The 23665-nt window shown below is 39.8% G+C and overlaps 1 protein-coding gene across 2 annotated transcripts; it reads right to left on the bottom strand.

The window, feature by feature from the left end:
* Positions 1-440: 440 nt before the first annotated feature.
* PSMA8 (proteasome 20S subunit alpha 8) lies at positions 441-22335 on the bottom strand. 2 transcript variants are annotated; one of them, XM_006052285.3, is made up of 7 exons: positions 22169-22335; positions 13311-13437; positions 11706-11830; positions 8751-8873; positions 3604-3723; positions 3422-3484; positions 460-871 (listed from the first exon to the last, which is right to left on the bottom strand). In XM_006052285.3, the coding sequence occupies exons 1-7, from the start codon at positions 22268-22270 to the stop codon at positions 779-781; spliced, it is 753 nt and encodes a 250-aa protein (XP_006052347.1). In that variant the 5' UTR covers positions 22271-22335; the 3' UTR covers positions 460-778. The 2 variants fall into 2 exon arrangements, with proteins under 2 accessions (XP_044790531.1, XP_006052347.1); XM_044934596.1 differs by lacking the exon at positions 8751-8873 and having other exon boundaries at positions 441-871.
* Between the last annotated feature and the right edge of the window lie 1330 nt (positions 22336-23665).

The raw sequence follows: 23665 nt of genomic DNA, 5'->3' as shown, positions 1-23665 counted from the left end.
ATGCAGATACTCCACCATTCTGTTGTACAAGGGTCTTGAGCACTGGCAGGTTTTGGTGTTCACAAGGGGCCGACACCAATGGATGACTGTACTGCAACTTGTAAGATAAATATGACAACATGTGCTAATTTGCTACAGTTCTGTCCAGCTTTGCAACCCCATCGACTGTGGCCTGCCAGGCTCCTCTGTCCATGGGATTCTCCAGGCAAGAATACTGGAGTGGGTTGCCGTGCCCTCCTCCAGGGGATCTTCCCGACCCAGGGACTGAACCCAGGTCTCTTTCATCTCCTGCATTCGCAGGCAGGTTCTTTACCACTGCCTGGGAAGCTCACTTAAAAATAAGGCATTGACAAAATTTTGGCACTTCACCAACACAAGGATGTTTTTACCTAGAAATGCAACTCAATATTATATTCAGTTTATTTTGGAATAGTTGTCTCTACCTGACAGTCAATGCTCGAATAGCACCAAATTATTTTTTAATTAAAAATTTTTTAATTGAATTTGCATATATGAAAAAAGTAACATACTGAGAAAGTTATAAAATATAGTCTTAGGCTTATGTACAGTCATGACTGCTTTCAACAATTACTGAACTCTTTTAAAAAAAATCTTCATAATCATGTATGTTTGTCATAGATGAATGCCACAAGTATGGCATTCTCAACACATGTAAAACTAAATGTAATGTTGCATATTAACTTATTTCCTTTAAAATTTCACTAAGCAATTCTGAGTACAAGGAAATATTAAAATATCCCAGTGTTTCTCCTAAGAATTAGGTGGTCTTCTTTGATTTTTTCTTCTCTGCTTCTTCTTTTTCCTTTTCTATTTCATTTACTTGTAATTCAATTTCTTTGGCACTAAACATCTGAAAAGAGAAAAAATTTTAAAAAGCAAATTTCAATTATAGCAACAATTTCTAACTATAATGCCGATGAACCCAACTGTATTTTATAATTTTATTTTTTATAACTTTATATCTTATAACTTCAAGTACATGATGAAATATCTCAGAAGTAGCTTAATTATAACAATTATGGACAAAATCAGAACTCTACAACATTTCCACTATCATTGTGCTAAAATAAAAAGCCAGGAAATGCAATATTGGGTTCCATATCTTATATATGGATATAATTCTGAACACATTTGAATGCAAAGCTTATTCTATTCATGAAAAAATAACTGATTACTGAATTCCCACCCCATCCCAATGTGATTCTCATGAGGGTTTATTTTATCAGCTCCTGGACTAGCCAAAGAGGTAGGAAAATGATGATTTTCATGGTGCTTTTTTTATAACTCCCAAACTAAGTAGAGAACATAAGAGTTTTGATTTTACTTAAATCAGTTTTATTTTATTTAAAATCAAAGATGGGAGCAACTTGCTCAAGATCATACTGTTGAACAAATGCATCTGCTGGGAATTAAACCCAGATCTATCTAATTCTGAAGCACAGGCTCTACTCACTACCCAGCCTATTGGGAAGTGTCATGTGGAGGGACAGTGTAACTCTGCTGCCAGGATGCATACCATCCTACCACTCAAAAATAAAGACACGTGTATCTGTGTGTGTGCACTTATCCAGGAAATGCAATATCGGGTTCCATATCTTATATATGGATATAATTCTGAACACATCTGAATGCAAAGCTTATTCTATTCATGAAAAAATAACTGATTAGTGAACTCCCACCCCATCCACTGTGATTCTCATTAGGGTTTGTTTATTTTATCAGCTCCTGGACTAGCCAAAGAGGTAGGAAAATGATGATTTTCATGGTGCTTTGTTTATAACTCCCAAACTAAGTACAGAACAACGTACATACAAATGTATGTCGTGGGGCTGGAGAGCTGACTCTGGACTCAGTGGTTCTGTGTCCCTGTGGTTTTGACACAGTTGTCCCTGAGTCCTGGAAGCAGAGGTGACAACCTGCCCCATACCATCTGCATACTCTGCTCGGCACCCTGGTTGTTTATGTGGAGCCCCACAGAGACAGCCCCAGCCCTCATGTCCCCACTTCTCTTATTCACTGAAACTTGCTCCTGCCTTGTCCTTGCATCCCTACCCACTGGTGTCAAAACAACAACAAAACTCCGAAAATCAAAACCACTGCTCCACACAGCACTGATTTTAACACTATTTCCCCTTGAAATAGTTTCCTTAACACAAAAGAAAGGGTATACTAAAATACTGCTGTAGGGCACATTTTTCATATAGTTTCCCATGCAAGTGCTTTTGTACACTCTCAGCTAAAGACCTAGCTGGCACACAGTGTGAAGCTCTACCTAATGAACAGTCAGTCACATTTCAAATGCTCTTTACCAATGAGTTCTCTATCACAATGTTTGGAACAATTTATTGCAGTGCTCTGGACAATTTACTTTGTGGTCCAGCAGTTTTAACACACAATGGCTGACTAAAGGTGTACAACTAATAATGCTAGACTTGATATAAAGAAATATGGAAAGATGATCACAATTAGATATTAAAATGCAAGTCTTACAGAAGCTTAAGGCACTCAGAAGTGAAAAGTAGAGAAAACAGATAAAAACCGGTAGGCAATCAAGAAAAGGTGGTTTTTTTAACATAATGAAGGATAACATTATGTTAGAAGCCTAGAGGGCCAACAGTTATATAAATGGCAGCTGAATGACACTGGAAGCTAATCTTGATTTCAGATCTAAAAAGACAGCAAGAGGGACTGTTGCTATATGGTGCCAGGAATGAATCTCCACAGGGCATACAGTACGCTGACCCTATATGGGACGGACTCAGTAGGGATTCCTACTTACAAGAACAGGTACTGACTGGGGTTCAGTTCAGTTCAGTTCAGTCGCTCAGTTGCGTCTGACTCTTAGCGACCCCATGAATCGCAGCACGCCAGGCCTCCCTGTCCATCACCAACTCCCGGAGTTCACTCAGACTCACGTCCTTCGAGTCAGTGATGCCATCCAGCCATCTCATCCTCTGTCGTCTCCTTCTCCTCCTGCCCTCAATCCCTCTCAGCATCAGAGTCTTTCCCAATGAGTCAACTCTTCGCATGAGGTGGCCAAAGTATTGGAGTTTCAGCTTTAGCATCATTCCTTCCAAAGAAATCCCAGGGCTGCTTTCCTTCAGAATGGACTGGTTGGATCTCCTTGCAGTCCAAGGGACTCTCAAGAGTGGGGTGGCCTATACATAGACATCAGCACCCCTAGGACTTCACACAGGGCCAGGCAGAGATAACTGCTTGTGTAGTAAGCATGTACAGATAGCGACAGCCCACAGAAACAAAAGAGAATTCATCATGGTGTCAGTGGATGCTGAGGGAGGTTCAGGCTTGTCATAGACTCACAGGTGTCAGCAACATACTAAATTTTTTTGTCAAAATGCCTTATACTGTAGGTCTTTTTCCTCTTTGGTTAATGACTTACCTTCAAAGGTTGGTTTCTTCTTATTATAGCAAGTTCAATGTTTTTTCCACCAGACTGGACAACCTAATGTAAACCAAGTGCAATTTTAGAATTACTTCAGGAAAGTCTGTGTTTTAATAAGCAACTGAATGGAGGGGGGGGGGGACCATGATTTTCTGTATATGCTTTATTAGATCACTTACTTCCAGCAAAGCTCTTATTGCTAATTTGATAGCTTCATTGTCATTTGCTATGGCATCTTCTGTGTAATTCTTTTCCAAAAATTCTCGGACAGTTTTGGCACTTCGACCTATTGCATTTGCCTTGAAAGATAGAAGATAATTATTAATACCACTGTAATATGAATGAATTTATGGTTACTAAGTGAAGTTTAGGGGTTTAGAGTTTATTCCATTATTACTTGGCATAATTACTAAGTGAAAATTGTAGTTCAAAGATTTAGGGAACATTTCAACAGCTCATTTGATTTACTGTATGAATAATCTGAGATGATGGCATGACTTATTTTCAAATACACCAATGCCTTGTCCTGGCCGGTGCTTTCTATTTCGTTAATGGTTCCCAAGTCCTTAGTAGTCAAAAAAGATTGAAAGAGTTGAAACTCGAAAAGATGTAAAGAGGAAAGGAGATATAACTGCAATATGATGCAAAAAGAAAAATAAAAGGGCATCAGTGTGAAGAAGAAAAGTGTTGAACAGGACTGTGCATCATTTTATCTCCTCTGACTATAAGCAAGAAGGGCTGCTTCTGTTCCATTCCCCATTTTTCTTTGTTCTTCAGAAATTTTCAGCAGACGAAAGGAAGTGGCAAAAGCGTCTCCCTGGCTGCATGGCTACAGGTAATATATAGCCTGTTCTTTCCATTCAGTGTAAATATCCAGATGAGTACTAGTGATGGTAATGATAACAACAGTAATTTTTATTAACAGAACACTTAATGTGCCAGGCACTATGTTAAGCATTTTAAACAGATTATCTCATCTTAACCATCACAAAAACAATTTAAAAGATACTATTACTAACTCTACCTCATGGAGGAAGAAATGAAGGGTTGAAAAGGTTAAAAGAGCCGACAATTTGGACTGGATGACTTTGCTATGGTGGGGGGCTGTTCTGTGCATTGCAGGATGTTTCACAGTCTCTATCCACTAGTTCAGTTCAGTCGCTCAGTTGTGTCCAACTCTTTGCAACCCCATGGACTGCAGCACACTGGGCTTCCCTGTCCATCACCAACACCTGGAGCTTGCTCAAACTCATGTCCGTTGAGTTGGTGATGCTATCCAACCATCTCATCCTCTGCTGTCCCCTTCTTCTCCTTCCTTCAGTCTTTCCCAGCATCAGGGTCTTTTCCAGTGAGTCAGTTCTTTGCAGCAGGTGGCACAAGTATTAGAGCTTCAGCTCCAGCATCAGTCCTTCCAATGAATATGCAGGACTGATTTCCTTGAGGACTGACTGGTTTGATCTCCTTGCAGTCCAAGGGACTCTCAAGAGTCTTCAATACCACAGTTCAGAAGAATCATTTCTTCGGCGCTGAGCTTTCTATTCACTAGATGCCAGTTGTATCCCCTACCTCAGTGATGACAACCAAATGTGCCTTGAGATATTGCCATATGTCCCTATGCTGGGACAGAGTCACCCCTATTTGTGAACCGCTGGCTTAGGTAATCTTGCCCAAGATCACATAGTGGGTAAGCAGAAGATATGAGCTTTGAAACCAAGTAGACCAAATCATCAATCCAGCTTTGCGCTCTATACAACTGTGCTGCCACATGCCCTTCTGCTGTGATGGCTCCAGAGAGTGAAAAGAACCAGCAGAAAGGCCCATCCTTTCACTGAAGGATTCTGGCTACAAATAGGGAATGTCCCAGTTCTAACTGGTATGTACTATGGTTACTGAAAAGAGATTGCAAAGGAGATTTTTAGGAAGTAAGTATGAAAACATACCTTTTGTACTACATGAACATATAGTTCTGCAGGAAATCAGTCCTGAATATTCATTCGAAAGACTGATGCTGAAGCTGAAACTCTAATACTTTGGCCACAAAATGCGAAGAACTGACTCTGATGCTGGGAAAGATTGAAAGCGGGAGGAGTAGGGGACAAAAGAGGATGAGATAGATGGTGGGATGGCATCACCGACTCAATGGACATGAGTTTGAGTAAACTGTGGGAGTTGGTGATGGACAGGGAGGCCTGGTGTGCTGCAGTCCATGCGGTCACGAAGAGTCGGATATGACTGAGCAACTGAACTGAATTTCGCAGAACTTTCACCATACCTTTATATTTCAGAAGATAAATAGCTATGAAATTTTAAATTGGAGTTTGTGGCCTTGAAATTTCATTAAGATCAAAGGGAAACCCTTCGGCCTGGTGTGACTTCGGAGTTTATTAGCTTCAAGTTTGTTTTGGTCAACTAACTGGCTGCTTCCTGGAGAGGAAGTACATAAAGTAGTGGTTTATCCAAAAATCTCACTGAGCCTTTAAAAGTCACCTTGTAAATGCCTGGTGACTTTCCTGTCCACTGCTTCCAATTGCTGATGTCAAAATTCTTTACCCCCTAACCTATTTGACTGGTTTCCTAAAATCTAGCTGCTTCTTACCACACTTATAACTCCACCCTCCCTCCAACCCCATTATCCACTTGAGCTCATTTCAACAGACTCTTGATGGTTTTGCAATGTTTTTCCTGCCTGCCTGTCCAGATTAATGATGATTTTCTGTGGCAAAGAATATTAGCTGCCAACCCCCGTATTCATTCTTCCTCTGTGACAGAACTCCAGGCAATGTGCCTGCTGAAAAATGTCATGTCCTACCCTCTGTTACCAAAAGGAATATACAAGTGGAAGTAACTGGATGAACCTTCTAGGAATCTGCTGCCTATAATGCAGACATGTTGTCTGGAGGTCTAGTAAGTACCTCGGGAGCATGAGAAATGACTAAGATAATAAAAGAGACAAACACCAGTAACTGCCTACTTCAACCTTCTCATTATGCAGGAAAGATAAATCCTTACGTGTTAAGGATCATCACTTCCCTGTGGTTAGGAGCTGAGAACAGTAATTCACAAATAGACCTCTGAGTGGATCCTGGGATGTGCTGCCCCACTCCCCTTCAGAAATAAAAGCCTTATTCCTCCAGCTGCTGGCAGTGCCAAGGGCACATGGCCCTCACCTCTTAACTTTCTTTGAGAGGTGCCTTTGTTAGCAAGAGCTATCTCGCTTAAGGTCTTGTACTGTCCAGAGGTGGACAAATCCAACGACTGACTGATGAAGAGCTATTATGCCCAGTTCCCCCATCCCAACTTGAAACAACTCTGAAGAGCTATCCCTGCCCCAGGGCTTCCCACAGGGTGATGAGGCCTTTACGGAGATTCCATTGCAGCCCCACTTTTCCCTCAGCCTCATCTGTTCCCTTCCCTTCAACAAATGCTGGTCCCCAAAGCACTTACTAAAAGTGATGGTTAAATGGCCTTTAGTGATGGTTAAATGGTATTTTCCAAAGAATACCAGTGTGGAGAGAGGATCTATGATAAAAGGGTTGCAAATTAAAGTAATCTTGGGGACTACTTAATCTGTTTCTAGAATATTTGCAATGCCTTTTAGAACATGCAGAACTTAAGAAAATTTATTAAATTTCTTTAGAAAAACATCTCCCCACATTAATTAGCCTTAAACAGCTTAACTTACATATATTAACATCCAAAGAAATACACTTTGAGAAACACTGTTCTGAAGTATAAAACATACTAACTTTGTTCCTGTTTAAAGTATTACCAACACAGCAAAAAACTTGGCCTTATAAGCTTATCACCATCACTCTATCCAGGCTGTTCTTGCCAAGGTCACCAATGACCTGCATGTTGCCAAATTCAATCATAGCACAGCGGTTTTCTTACTTGATTCATCAGTGGTGCTGACTTGGCTGATCAACTCTTCTTGGAATCCTGTTTTCACTCGGGATCCAGGATATTACTCTCTGGGTTCTCCTCCTTTACAGAGTAGGCTGGATCTATCCCTACCTTTCACTGGCCCATGCCCCTGATCTAAATCTGATTTCACTTATTATTAAGAGTCCCCTAAATCATGGCTCAGTAGGTAAAGAGTCCACCTGCAATGTAGGAGACGCAGGTAGACGTGAGTTTGATCCCTGGGTAGAAAAGATTTCCCTGGAAGAGGGCATGGCAACAGCCCACTCCAGTATTCTTGCCTGGAGAATCCCATGGACAGAGGAGCCTGGTGGGCTACAGTCCATGGGGTCGCACAGAGCTGGACAGGACTGAAGTGGCTGAGCATGCATGCAACTTGTTTGCCTGCTTCTGCCCTACAATCTATTCTCGTGAGAGATACTTTTAAAATATAAATCAGATCACGTTACTCTAATGTGCAAAAATCTCTACTATCTATTTCACATGTCCTCTAACCGTACCTTGTACGACTACAACCTAGCACTGCAAAGTGTCGTCATTACGCGGTGATGATACAGCCGTGTTCTCAGCGGTCCACGGTACCATCTTACCAGGATGCGTGGTACACTAGGTCAGAGTAAGAAACAACAAAACACAGAAACAAACAAAAAAAGAAAACAGAGAAACCTGACCTTATGTTTAACGAAGTGCCAGAGGGCACACCCCTAAATAAAAATAAAACCACAAGAATTTACTCCACATTGAAAGGCTGGATATCAGAATTTATATACTATAGACAGAATCATCTGGCTTGAGGGAAGTAGCATGAAGTAGAGGACAGAACCCTGCACTAAGAAGCAGGAGACCCTGAGTTCTAATTCCAGTCTTGCTATTAACTAGTGGTGAAAACTTAAAGTCACTTAACTCCTGAGTATTACTTCAAACATATAGAATAAAAAAGTTTCCAAGTTTTTTGTTATAGATGATTTTTTTAAGTTGCATAATGCTTCGTTCAACCAAAATCTTATAAGAAAGTGCGATACATAGAATCAGTGAAATGATGATGACATTGTGTACATGTGTGCGTGCACAAGCTCGTGCTGTTTACACCCTCCCACCTCCACCACCTGGCCTGACAACACCACAGCAAAGCAGTTTCAGACCCAGATGATAAATAAACTTGCCAACAATTAAGCAATCTCCATTATTTTCCTAACTGACTTTGAAATAAAAATGCTTCTCAGCAGTTGTTATTCAGTCGCTAAGTTGTGTCCAACTCTTTGCGACCTGGACTGCAGCATGCCAGGCCTCCCTGTCCTTCACTATCTCCCAGAGTTTGCTCAAACTCATGTCCATTGAGCCAGTGATGCTATCCAACAAGTATAACCCTCAAATTCTAAAAGACATGAACAAATTCCTGACTCACCTTCCAAGCATGATAAGTACCAGAGGGATCAGTCTGGTATAATCTTGGGATACCATCATCATCAAAACCTACAATCAAGGCAGATATACCAAAAGGCCTTCGTCCATTGCTCTGAGTATATTTCTGAAAAATAAAATGTTTTCTTGACTACTCTCTGTATGAGGCCAAAGAAAGGACAACACTATTACTTATCAAATAACAATTTATAATATAAAGTATTCCTGATAAAATGATCTTTATTAATTTCTATTTTGTATAACTTCAAGATCCTCTTGCTGAACTTTTCTGTAGTAACCTCAATCCATGATGAAAATTTTAAAAAGTAAATACTGACAGTCTTGTAAAATGAAATCATAAGTTTCTTATGTATGGTCTCAAATTTGTTTTCCTGTTGCCTTATACAAGTTTGGTAGCATAACTAGACTGTAACCATTTTCCTATTGCAGAGAACTGTGCTTGTCATGTCGTTTTGGTTCTCAACAAAGTTGATTTCAGTGAGCTGTGCGAAGCACGGCCTTGGTTTCATTGTGAGGGACACTGTTGTTATTATCAAGTATTCTTACTTGATACTATTATTATCAAGTATATTCTGTTCAGTATGCTCTTATCTCTACATAAAAGTCCAACTAAGACATTTCTTTCAGTCTCAAAACAAGAAACTTCTGTTGAAGAAAAAGCATGTTTTTTCCTCACTGACAATGGGGCACTGGAAACCAGTTTTATCTTTTTACTTTGGTGCTAGGAACTTTCTAAATTTGTGTCCTAGGGAGTGGAATTCACACAAATTCTGAGACTGGCATCCACAGAAGTTGTGCAGAGAGGCAGCCATGGTAGAAAACTCAGGACCACATTTGTAGGCAACTGTATGAAGTCTGGCCTGTATTTAGACTAGCTTTCTTCTTGGACTTGTCTACATAATTTTTTAAAAAATTTTAATGTTATTATATATATATTTACAAGCCACTTTAAATTTGGGGTTCTTTTGTTTGATTTTTCTTCAGCCATGCCACACAACTCGTGGGATCTTAGCTCAAAATGCCTGCACCCCCAGCAGTGGAAGCCTGAGTTGTAATCACTGGATTGCCAGGGAATTTCCAAAGCCACTTTAGATTTAGTTACAACATAAACTCTGAAAGAATAGGGTTTGTCTTTTTTCTCTGTTATTCCCTAATGTTCCTAGTTCACACGTAGGTATGAAGTAGATGTTTTGTAAACATACCTTAAAGGAAAGAAAGTTTTACTTTGTTTGCTTAAGCAACCACTTTTTTGTTTTGTTTTGGCCATGCCGAGAGGCATGTGAGATCTTAGTTCCCCCACCAGGGATCGAAGCTGCATCCCCAGTATGAAGAAGAAACACGAGCACAAGGTTAAAATCATTTAAAAGAACAAAAGTTGTACATGAGGATAACTTTTGTTCCAGAGCCTCAGGCTTCTCCTCTGTAGCAACACCACTGTTACAGATTCACAATGCGTGTCTCTATAAATGTTCCATGCATAATAGTTTTTATATTTCCAAAAGAAAACCTTAACTGGGAACCTTGTGTACACAATCTTCTCTACCTTGGCTTTTGGTGAGTACCTTTTAACTTGGGAAAATCAAAGCAATGAAGAAAGAAAAACAGAACAATATAAAAATGTTGAACTTTGTTGAAACGAATTAAATTCTAAAAAAAAAAATAGGGCCATTTCTTGTAAGTATGAAATTTAAAAATGTAATATCTAGAATATATAGAACCTATAAAAATATCTCTATGTAAAAACAAATAGTAAAATTCATCCCAGGAAGTATTCTAAATTCTTTAAGTGTACTATATATATTGCAACTCAACAAACATTATTGTAATGTTAATTTTATAAATAAGGAAATTGAGGCAAAACGGGCTAAATGATTTGCCCAGGGCATTAACTAGGAAGTAGCAAAGCCAGGACTTAAACCCCAAATTTTTCGCTCCTGGGAGCAAATTCTTAACTGCCAGAGTGCCTGTCAAAAGAGAAGACAGTTTACACTAGGAGAAATGAAAATAGCAAACAAACGTGGGGAAAAAATTGACCTCACTACTAGTTATAAAATACAAATTAAAACAACTATTACAATGCTATGCTATACTTATTTGCAAAATAAAGAAAAATGAAAAACCCAATGCTGATGATTCTTTAGGGAAATATTTAGGTACTGCTAGTTGTACGATAAAAATTTGTTCAATCTTTTTAGAAAGCAATTTAGCTACATATAACAAGAGTCTTAAAACTAATTACAACCTTTAATCTAGGAATCCCAGACTGAAAATTAATTTAACAATATAACTCAAAAAAGAAAAAACTGTGACCAAGATAGAATAATGTTATTAAAGTAGCAGATTGAAAGAGAAAGGCAGAAAGAGGGAGTGGGGGAGGGAAGGAGAAAAGGAAAGAAGAACCTGGAGCAACCTAAATCATCAGGAGACGGCAATTAGAAACAGTACTGTATAGTTAGGATGTGTAAGAACTATGCTGCTGTGGATAAATAACAAAGAAAATGATAATAAATGAAGCAATATTTGTATGCATCATGATTATACTAAAGGTCAAATCATGTATCTACACATGGATTCAGAAGACATAATTTCTAAACCTGATCAGTTGTGTTTAGCTTTGTAGATGAAAGAATCGGGTATTTCTGTGGAAAACTTTAAAAATGGTGTCTTACTGCCACATCTCTGAACTACAGAAATCTCCTTAAAAGGTCACTCATTTTTTTAAAAATATTTAATTCTCAGAATTGATACTGATTGAGATTTCTAGTGATCAAATCAATCCACTCCACTGGAATAAAAATCTGAATGTGAAATGAGAAATAGTAAGGAATTTAGTACATTTTAACAGACTGAATGGTTGGAGTGACTAGTATTCCCATGATAGGACCCATCATGGTGGAAAAAAGAACACTTGAAGAAATCTGTTGGAATACTGGCTTACCTGCTTTAAGGTTGCTATGAAGCGAGTTATGTATTCTACAGTGACTGGGTCCTCAACTGTAAGCTTATGACTCTGGCATTCCACACGAGCTTTGTTTATTACTACTCTTGCATCAGCAGTCAGGCCTATAAAAACAGTCAAAGAATAATGAAGTCTTCCTCATTAAAAGTGTTTTGGCTACCATGCTATTTTTCCTGTAACATTCTTTGTTTTTTCCAATATATGTCCATAATAAAGAATTTATGAAGTAGAGTATCACTCATCCTAAGTTGCTTTGTTTCCTTCATTTGATCCATTGTTATTTACTTTTTAAAGAAAATTGTTTTAAATAATATTTAAACAGGAATGTTAAGTAACCTATTTCCCAAAGATCAAGATGGTTTAATTTACAGTAGCTGGTTTGATTATTAGGTTTTATTAAATTTAAAAAAAACTGTAGTCAAATTTTAAAAGCTTTTTTGAGACAGTATCAGTGGCAGATTTGTTCAAAAGCTGACCATCTATCCTGATTCCAGAACCAAGCTACTTATTACCTAAACATAAACTAAGTTGGATTTCTTCTTATGAAAACAATGAAACTTCTTTATCAAACATGAACTCAATCTGCTTTCAACATGACCATGACATGCCGCTTGTCAGCTTTTTGTCTAAGATTAGGGGTTTGAAAATCAAGAACATTAAAACAGAAAAAGAAGGGCATTTGCTGGCAGTCGAATGGTGAGGACTCTGGCATGTCCATTGCTGAGGGCCTGGGTTCGACTCCTGGTCAGGGAACTAGGATGCCACAAGGTGTACAGCCAAAAAACAAGAAAGAAGGAAAGAAAAAACTTCATCTTGCCTTTATCATACCAAAACATCATGTGATGAATTAACACTTCTAAGAGGAGATAGAAGATGTTTCTATCAAAATGACCAAAAACTTAAATGGATTCAAATGATTACAAACATTTCTATTGAAGACTTTATGGCATTTGACCTTTTCATCACCATTTACTTTCTTTCTCCACTCTCTTAATATCATATTGCTCAAAAAACTCATTCACAAAATCTCTGAAACAGCCATTTCTCACATAACCAATCAGTCTTCTGCAGTCACGAACTCTTGTTTCCCTTCCACACCATTTCAAAATGTGTTTCTATAAACCTGGAAGAATGGTTAGTTCCTGAAGATAGTTAACAGTAACCAACAAAGAAGAAGCTGTCAGAACATGCCACTGTTGAGAAAAATTGATTCTTTTCTCTTTGCAAAGGTTATCTGAGAGAAAGAAATGGTGATAGATCGACTTAGCTTACCCTATAGGCTAAAAGCTTCACTCCATTTAAAAATATGATAGGAGTTGTTGAAGTACAGTATTTCTTTACATTGTAAATATTGATATGATCCAAAACTATAGAAAAATAAAAGTATCATATGTAGAAAACTCATTGTCAGAAATCTTGGTTTATAGAGTTGTGACTTTCCCAAAAAATATAAGACATACTATTTATGTTTAATGAGAAATGGAGTGTAGTATATTTATGATGTATGTATATTATGTAACAGCTACCGTGGGGCCAGCTGTGTTACATCAACATACTCTGCATCATTACTGTAGGCCCACATACCTGCAAAAGCCATGCAGACATGGTCATCAAGGGCACAAATCTTCCTCACAGTTCTTTCATCTTGAAGCTTGGCAACGGATTTCTTTTCGACCCCGAGCACAACTATATTAGTACCTCGAATTCCAACCTGCTGAGTCATTATAAAAAAGAATGAGCTGGCCATTTTAACACCTACAATCAAATTATTCTAACAAATGACTTACAGGAAAAGGCTTTTCCTTAAACCTTCAGTATAAAAGAGAAAAATAGACGTCTAAGAAAAATAAAGACACACAAGTATAGGCTTACAGAAAGTCCATTTCCCAAACTCAAAGCAAAGACCAATAGGTATAAACCGAAGAATACATCACCAGTGCTGAAACTACATGACTGTCCTAATCTCAGACGCCTAAGGGAGTACTATCTAAAAACAGGACAACGTTCACCCAAATGAAAGAAGACGCTGGGAACACATGTGCATTTCTTATAGAATGGGTAGTACCAGTACTGGTGGTAGTAGAAGCAGTCTAGAATGTCAAGTAGATAAAATCCTGAAAGCTCTTCCATACATCTCACAGTTAGGAGAGAAGGATTAGGGCCCAGAGCAGACAATTTGGCAGCTTTTTATAAAACAGGCAATTAACATACAATCTAGTAATTGTACACTTGGGAGATTTTATCAGAGAAATAAAAGCATGTTCACACAAAAGCCTGCTATGAATGTACCTTTATTCGTTAAAAACTCCAAACTGGAAACAAATGTTCTCCAATACATGAAGAGTTAATTAAACACTATGGTACATCCATACCATGGAACACTGCTGCTGCTACTGCTGCCAAGTCGCTTCAGTCGTGTCCAACTCTGTGCGACCCCATAGACGGCCTCCTACCAGGCTCCTCTATCCCTGGGATTCTCTAGGCAAGAACACTGGAGTGGGTTCACTTGCAATAAAACACTGATACATGCAACAACTTGGATGAAACTCAAGGGAAGAAAGCAAATCCCCAAAGTTTCATACTGTAGGATGTCATTTAAATAACATTTTGAAGTTACAAAATTTTACACATGAAGGATAGATGAATGCTGCAAGGGATTAGGGATATGGATAGGTCAGTTTGGTAGGGAAGTTAAATAAAGAGTTGGGTGTAGTTAAATAAGAGCAACATATGGAATTGTGGAGCTGGAACTGGTTAGTATCTTGACTGTGGATACAGACAGGAATGTACACAGGCAAATGAGTCCAAGGCAAATTGGAGAATTCTGAATAAAATATCAACATCGATATCCTGGTTGTGACATTGTACCAGTTTACAAAATGTTAGTATTGGCAGAAAATGCAGAAAGTATACTAGGAAGCCCTATATTTTATTTCTTCCAACTGCATGTGAATCTACAATGACCTCAGTAGAAATTTCATTTAAAACTACTCCACTGGGGAAAGGAAAAAGTCAGGAAAGATTAAAAAGACTGGTAAAATGTTGATAATTACTGGTGCTGCGTAATGGGTATATAGAAGTTCACTATACTATTCCCTCTATATCTTTGTAAATGTAAAATATTCTATAATAAAAAGTTTAAAAAAAAAAAAATAAAGCCAAAAACAAATAAACTTCAGCTTTCTCTCCAGGGTTTTTCTCACCAACATTTTAAGTAAGTGAAGTCGCTCAATTGTGTCCAACTCTTTGCAATCTCATGGACTGGGGCCTACCAGGCTCCTCCGTCCATGGGATTTTCAGGCAAAAATACTGGAGTGGGTTGCCATTTCCTTCTCCAGGAGATCTTCCCAACCCAGGGATCGAACCCAGGTCTCCCACATTGTAGGCAGACACTTTACCATCTCAGCCACCAGGGAAGTCTGTTGTGGCTTCCCTTGTGGGCTTGTGGGCTTCCCTAGTGGCTCAGCTGGTGAAGAATCTGCCTGCAATGAGGGAAACCTGGGTTTGACCCCTGGTTTGGGAAGATCCTCTGGAGAAAGGAAAGGCTACCCACTCCAGTATTCTGGCCTGGAGAATTCCATGGATTGTATAGTTCATGGGGTTGCAAAGAGTCGGATAAAACTGAGCAACCAACATTTGAACACATGGCTAAATCTCTCTTATTTTAAACAAAATATTAAAGACCACTTTATTTCAATTCTGCCTCTCTCTCTTAACCCTTTCAAGGCCAAATACTGTCATCAACTCTTAGTTTGTACAGCAACCTGGTTTCCACCCCACTCCTCCCAGTGTTTTGCCAAGGTGGACTACACACAGGTCATTAAGGTCCCTTATGGCTTTAGTCTACCTCTACACGGTCTGTAGTCTATATTTTGTTTTCTTGAGGGAAGAAGGGTACTTAAGAAAACTCATTTGCTTGACCTTCAACATAGGTTTTAAGCTGGGGAGAGAAAGGATACACTTTAAAATTAGTATTTCCGAGCCTAGATCAGTCTCTTGATTTCCAAACATGTATATTCAGCTGTAGGTCAGAAATCTGGACAATTTAGCTAAGTTCAGTCTCTCACAAGGCTGCAACCAAGCTGTCACCCAAGGCTGCACTCATCTCCTGGCTCATGGGGGAGAATCTTTACAAGCTCACTCACAAGGTTGTTAACAAGATTCAGTTCCTTGTGGATTGCTGGACTAAGGACCTCAGTTCCACACTGGGCTTTGCTCCATACCGGGTTTTTAACAGAAACGTTTCCCTCAGTTCCTTGCTATACAGAACCCTCCATATGACAAATCACAACATGCCAACTGGGCTTCACCTGGGTAAGCAAGCAAGAGGCTGAAGTAAGTCACCATCTGAAACCCAACATGTGAAGTGACGTTCCATCACTTTTCCCATTCCATTCCTTAGAAACCACTCACTAGGTTCAGCTCACATACAGGGAGAGGGTTACTGGAGGGAACGAACACTAGAAGGTGGGGATCATTAAAGGCCATTTTGGAGGCTGCTTACTACAGATCCTACAAGCATGTCAATTACTGCTTCAGATTGCCTTAAAAAAAAAAAAAAAAAAAAAAGGCAGTGCCATATACCAAGAGACTAAATCCAGAAACAGAGGCACCTTCTCTGACTCCTCCCTCTTCAATACCTTTTCTCCTTCCTCAACCCCCAAAACCATCCAAATAATCATCCAACGTATCAACAACACCATGGAATTTTCTCCAGAATCTGCCGTATGTCCATTTTTGCCCCAACCCTAGCAACACCTCCTATCGTCTTTCATCTGGGCTACTTCCATAGACTCCTATGAGGTTTCCCCACTTCCTTGATTTCATCTAATCCACTGACCATGATGCAGTCTGAGAAATCTTTGAAAAATAAAAATATGAAGAAAAAAAGAAAAGAAAATCGGAATGTTGCACTCCCCCACTTAAAACTTGTATTAGTAGGGAACATTTCTCACTAGGCAAACCAAGATAACACAGAAGTAGACTTGGGACAAAAGGATCTAGGGACTGTAATATCAACTTTCTGCTCTCTTAATGCAGACATGCTTTATCTGTACAGGAAAAAAAAAAAGGGAAACCTGGACTCATATCCCAATAGTTCTCCCAGAGGAAAAAAGCTACCAGTATCTCTAGCTAGAAAAGTCCTGCTCTGTGGACTTATACTGGCTAGATTTCTGTCCCTTGCTTATTGCTGGAGGACAGAAACTATGAATGACATTTCTTGGGTCATGTGAGTACCTCTTTGGTGGGACAAATGGAGTCTGTTATTAGAAAGGCAGAACAATAATAGCCACATCAAAACCCTTCAAGCCTTCTTATTCCCTTAAAAGCATTCCGCAGTCTGGCTCCTGCTCCTGGCTTCACCTCTCCCCATTTTCCCATTGCTTCAGAATCCTGAATGTCTTTCAGTTTGTGAACCACAGTTGTACTTTCCTACTTGGTCTTATCCCGTTAGTGCTTTTTGTCTATAATACTCCTCTCTTTCCCCTTCCACTTTTTCATCTGGCTAACTTCATCTTTCAGGGGTCTACATAAATATTACATACTTCCTCATGGGGACCATGGACCTAGGACCTAATACCTAGAGTTCCCACAATGCCTCATAATCTCCCATTATAATACTTAGACAGGCCTTGTTAGGACTATAGACTCACAGTCATCCAACATCCCTGCTAGACAGCAAGCTCTCTGAGGCCAAAGACTGAGTCTGTTTTGTCCACTGTGAAACCAGTGGCCCTCGCACCACATCTGGCAGGTGTAAGTGTTAAACAAAAATGTCTTTAAATAGTAAATGGAAGTGCTGGAAGAACTACAGACAAAATTGAAGGAAAAAGAGAAAACAAAGGGATAGTAAAGAGGAATAACTATCATTTACTAAGTACTTGCTGTGAACCAGACACTGCAAGATGGTGAACACATATTATTGCCTCAATTCAATTCTCAAATCAACTCTATGAAGCAGGCACTATTTTGATGCCTATTTTACTATTTAAAAAACTGAAGCTTAGAGAAGTTAATTGCTTTATATGATACATATCTAGCTTCCACATTTAGATGTTGACAGATAATTAATATACAAACATTTATGGAATAAATCACATGGTGCAACACAAAGTGCAAAGGCTTTGGAACCAGAAGAACTAAAGTGAGGATATGGACTCTTGACTTTCTGGCTGGGTACCCTTACCAAGTTATGAAAGCTTCTGAATCATAGCTCCCACATACATTAAAAAGGGGATTAAACACTGTTCTTAATGGTGGCTCAGTGGTAAAGAATCCACCTGTCAACACAGAAGATGCAGGAGACACAGGTTCCATCCCTGGGTTGGGAAGACCCCATAGAGTAGGAAATGGCAACCCATTCCAGTATTCTTGCTTGAAAAATTCCATGGACAGAGGAGGCTGGCGGGTTACAGTCCATGGGCTAGCAAAGAGTCGGACGTGACCAATCAATTGAGCATGCGGTGTAAGACAATGTACATGAAATATGTGGGGGAAATGAGTATTACTTAAAATGGTAGATTACTTCTTTCTCAGCTCCTCCACTGTATATCCTGCAGTAGAAATACAAAAGGCATTACACCATTTAAATTCTCGAAAGTGAAAGTTGCTCAGTTGTGTCTGACTCTTTGCGACCCCATGGACTATACAATCCATGGAATTCTCCAGGCCAGAATACTGTAGTGGGTAGCCTTTTCTTTCTCCAAGGGGTCTTCCCAACCCAGGGATTGAATCCAGGTGTCCCACATGGCAGGCGGATTCTTTACCAGCTGAGCCACAAGGGAAGCCCAAGCATACTGGAAGCAGATCTTCCCAACCCAGGAATCAAACCAGAGTCTCCTGCATTGCAGGTGGATTCTTTACCAAGGTCTTACTATCCAGTTGAAGTGAGAAGACTATTAAGAATATCTGACATTAAAGAGAAAATGAGGCCAAATGTTCTGTGCTTAGGCGCTCAGTTGTGTCTGACTCTTTACAACCCCATGGACTGTAGCCCACTAGGCTCATCTGTTCATGGGGATTCTCCAGGCAAGAAAACTGGAGTGGGTTGCCATGCCCTCCTCCAGGGTATCTTCCCATCCCAGGAGTTGAAACCAGGTCTCCCACACTGCAGGAAAATTCTTCACCAATTGAGCCACCAGGGAAGCCCATAAGGCCAAATAATAAATACTATATTTATTATTATCATCTGTTCTGTGGTACAGATGGTAAATTTAGAGAACCAAGAGATCCATAATGACTGGAGTGGATCAGAGATGGCTCCACAAAGGAGAGAAATGTGCAGAGATTCTTAGAGAATAAGTAAGATGGAGAGTGACAGAGGTGTTTTCTGCTCTCCCCACCTACAAGGGCAGAAGCATATATTGGTAAAACCACAAAGCTGCACCCTTAATTACAGTGGATCATGGGAGACTTTGATGGCCAGACTGTGGATCTGGGGTTTGATAAAGTAGGAAATATGGAGCTAATAACAGTTTGGGGTCAGGGAAAGGACAGAATGAAGAACGATAATAAATCTTAACATTTCCATGGGAATACTGTGAGGGGTTCATTTTTTTTCTTTCCTAAAAAGAAAGGTATTACCTCTCTAAAATGTTATTCAAACATATTTTTCATTTATATAAAAAGGGAACTAAGGAAAAAGAAAACAGGCCTCTTGCGTCACTTCATTCTGTAAGATAATCATCAAGAAGAAAGCAGAACCCAGGGTCTCTAGTTGCAGCCCATATAACTTTTGTATTACTAAATAATATCTTCATATTGGTCAAAACTGGCCAACCTTGGCTTATTTAAAACTCATCATATCAACTGTCATTTACAGACAGAATCTTCTGTGACATATCTTAATAAAAAGTGCCATTATAAACTTTACCCCCACATGACAGGTCATAGCACCCTAAAGGAAACACAATGAATAACTCCATACAAAGATGCAAATTATAATCCAGAATCCTGAGACAAAACTGTCTCCTCCTTGCAATGTATCTTTAAAAATGCCCACTATAGGTATTTTTATATCCTTACCCTTTTACAGCTCATTACAAAGGAACTATCAATCAGTTCTATAGCATTCTTAAAACATTTTAAATAGCCAATGCGGTTTCTTATTACACCTCAGTCTTCTCCCATTACTCCCTTTATTTTAGGCTCTAAAACTGGGGCATTATTTTCTAACCATATGCTTCACGCCATGCTGGGGATTATATAACTTCTTGTTTTTACCAAAACGGTACCCCTTTGGTTTAAGCTACATCAGACTTTTCTTAAATTTACAATTCTAAAAGAATTACTTACAAAACAGAAGTAAAACTAGAGGGCCCAATTAAATAAAAAATACTTTAAAAATGATGATAAGATTCCTTCTAGTGTTATTTTTTTTTACCACTTTACATTTGATAGATTTATAATAAAAGTGAATTATTTCCTTCCATAACTAGGTTGGTATGGAAAGCGAGAGAAAATATAGACATTGCTAGACTTAGAAATGCACTGTGTATTCTCATAGCTGGTGTCTCCTTTTCCAAGATACACAACAAACATGCTCATGAAATTCAAAAGATTTTAAAACATCAAGTCCTCCTGAATCCAATGGCTAGGATTTGGAAGATTTGGGGTAACAGATTTTTGGTTACCAGGCCATTTTTGTCCTTTTTAGTTTTTATAAATCACTAAGATTATTAAATGTAATTAAACCTTGGCAGGAGTACTACTGCTACCCTGAGTATTTGAAAGTTTTTCAGAAACGTGGATATATCAATTTAAAGGAGGGTATACTCCAAAATCACTGCAGATGGTGACTGCAGCCATGAAATTAAAAGACACTTACTCCTTGGAAGGAAAGTTATGACCAACCTAGATAGCATATTCAAAAGCAGAGACATTACTTTGCCAACAAAGGTCCGTCTAGTCAAGGCTATGATTTTTCCTGTGGTCATGTATGGATGTGAGAGTTGGACTGTGAAGAAGGCTGAGCGCCGAAGAATTGATGCTTTTGAACTGTGGTGTTGGAGAAGACTCTTGAGAGTCCCTTGGACTGCAAGGAGATCCAACCAGTCCATTCTAAAGGAGATCAGCCCTGGGATTTCTTTGGAAGGAATGATGCTAAAGCTGAAAGTCCAGTACTTTGGCCACCTCATGCGAAGAGTTGACTCATTGGAAAAGACTCTGATGCTGGGAGGGATTGGGGGCAAGAGGAGAAGGGGACGACAGAGGATGAGATGGCTGGATGGCATCACTGACTCCATGAGTGAACTCCGGGAGTTGGTGATGGACAGGGAGGCCTGGTGTGCTGCGATTCATGGGGTCGCAAACAGTTGGACATGACTGAGCGACTGATCTGATCTGATCTGATACTCTCCTTTATAACAACCAAACCAAAAGTGGGAAATGGCCAAAGAGTGGAGATTCTTGGGGGCTTAAAAATCTCTAGATGGCCGCTAAATACTCAGGAGTAAATTTCTGAACAAACATTTTTAATAGGTGAAAATGTTTGAGTAGGTTAGCCATTTCAACGGTTTTTCTCCACAAGATTTAATTTCACATCGATTTAGGCCACATTTCATTGACAGACATATTCAGTTTTTGATTTTTACTGTAATTGTTACTTTTACACGTGTTTGCCAAATCCTGAGGAAGTGGGTAGTGTGCATTCAGGTAGGATGCTACAGGCTGAAAGAAGTCTTTTCTTTCCTAACTGTCAGACACAGCATTAATCTCTCTTCCACAAGACAGACAGGCACCAAAGGAGAAATATGGTATGACATCCCTTATATGTGGAATCTAAAAAGAAATGATACAAATGAACTTACAGAACAGAAAGATACAGACTTAGAGAACGAATTTATGTTTGGCGGGGGAGGGAAGGGATAGTTAGGGAGTTTGGGAAGGTCACTGTGCATACTGCTATTTGCAAAACGGATAACCAACAAGGACCTGTTATACACCACATGGAACTCTACTCAGTGTTATGTGCCAGCCTCCATGGATGGTGGGGGAGGGGGGCGGTTTAGGTGAAAACGGATGCATGTATACGCATGACTGAATCCCTCTGCTGTCCACCTGAAGATACCACAACATTGTTAATCCGCTATACCTCAATACAAAATAAAAAGCTTTAAGTTTGGGGGAAAAAAAAGTCTCTTCTACAGTCAAAGCTACAAAACACTCCCCCCCGCACCCCCCTTCGCCCCAGGTACATGTCTATGGCGACTGTTAATGGCAGTTGCAACAACGGAAACCTAAGAAATCTACCAACTTTTAACTCCGCTGTTTCCAACCCTAGTTTCAGAAACAACACCCCCCTTGCTAAAGAAAGGAGGCAATTTTCACATGTAGGGGACTCTTTTCCGGTCCCCCCATATCCAGCGATGGGCTGGGATGGTGGAGTAATAAAGGCCTGACACAAGGCAGGGGCCGTTGGCTAAGAAAAGTTGCTCTCTCACCGCGGTGGAGCCTTTCTTTACTGCTTCCTGGGCATATTCCACTTGAAATAGGTGTCCATCCGGGGAGAAGACAGTGATCGCCCGGTCATACCGAGATGCCATCGCGCACCACTAACCCCTATTCCAGCTGAGCCCCCCCACACTATCACAGCCCAGGAGCGGCAGGGCCTGCGGCCACGTGCTATCCGGAAGTGCTTGCGTGCTCCTCAAGAAGCCGCCAGAAGTGTTTGCAACCGCGGGTGAGCGGTGCTAAGTGCGAATTGACTGTGATCCTGTTCCAGTGCTACCCTTAGTTCCTGGTTCCTGAGTCCCGGTTTTCCCACCCTGGTATTGCTCCAGGATGGGGTTGTGAAAACTATCTCAAAGATTAGGGCTTAATAGTGAGAATAGGTCTTTCTCAAGTGGTGCATTGGTAAAGAATCCTCTTGCCAGTGCAGAAGACACAGATTACACGGGTTCAATCCCTGGCTTGGGAAGATTTCCCTAGAGAAGGAAATGGCAACCCACTCCAGTTTTCTTGCCTGGGAAATCCCATGGACAGAGGGGCATGGTGGACAAAGAGTCAGACATAACTGACCACACACACACACACACACACCACACAGATACACACCCAGTATTTAGAAGATTAGGTATTTTTATTTTTCACAAACCTGTTAGAGAACCAGTGGTAAATTAATTTTCAGTCTCTTCTCTTTGGTTTCATATTCTAGAATTTCCTTCTCTCTCTTCCCCTTCTTCCCTTGTTATATTATACAGTATGTAACTTTTTTTAAAGACAATTATAGATTCACAGGAAGTTACAATGATAAAAGAGAGTGGGCTCTTGTACTCTTCATCTAGTTTGCCCAATATGTTACATCATACTAACGATAGTACAATATCAGAACCAGGAAATTGACATTGGTATAAAATAATTACATAGCTCTGACTGAAAGACATTTGAAAGTGTTACAGTGTGTTATAGCATATATTTAATAAATATAGCATTCAAATGTTGACAAGGATTAATTGACCCATTCAGGGATTCATATTGACATTGCAACCAACAGGGTGGCTTTGGGCAAGTATATTTCTCGTCATTAAAATAGTCTTTTAGTGATGGTGAAAAATAGTTTTCTGATCTGTAAAACAAGGATAACAATAGTTATTTCATAAGGTTGTTGTGAAGAGAAAATGAAATAATGTGTTACTGCCTGTAGGGCAGTGCCTAACACAGATAGTTTAGTTCAGTTCAGTTGCTCAGTTGTGTCCAACTCTTTGCCACCCCATGGAATGCAGCACGCTGGGCTTCCCTGTCCATCACCAACTCCCAGAGCGTGCTCAAACTCACGTCCATCAAGTCGGTGTTGCCATCCAACCATCTCATCCTCTGTCCTCACCTTCTCCTCCCACCTTCAGTCTTTCCCAGCATCAGGGGCTTTTCCAGTGAGTCAGTTCTTCGCAACACGTGGTCAGAGTATTGGAGTTTGAGCTTCAGTCCTTCCAGTGAATATT

Source organism: Bubalus bubalis, chromosome 22 (genome assembly GCF_019923935.1).
Source record: "Bubalus bubalis isolate 160015118507 breed Murrah chromosome 22, NDDB_SH_1, whole genome shotgun sequence".
NCBI classification, from domain to species: Eukaryota; Metazoa; Chordata; class Mammalia; order Artiodactyla; family Bovidae; genus Bubalus; species Bubalus bubalis.
Note: the sequence above shows the minus strand (reverse complement) of the source record. Positions and strands in the feature narration are given on the sequence as shown.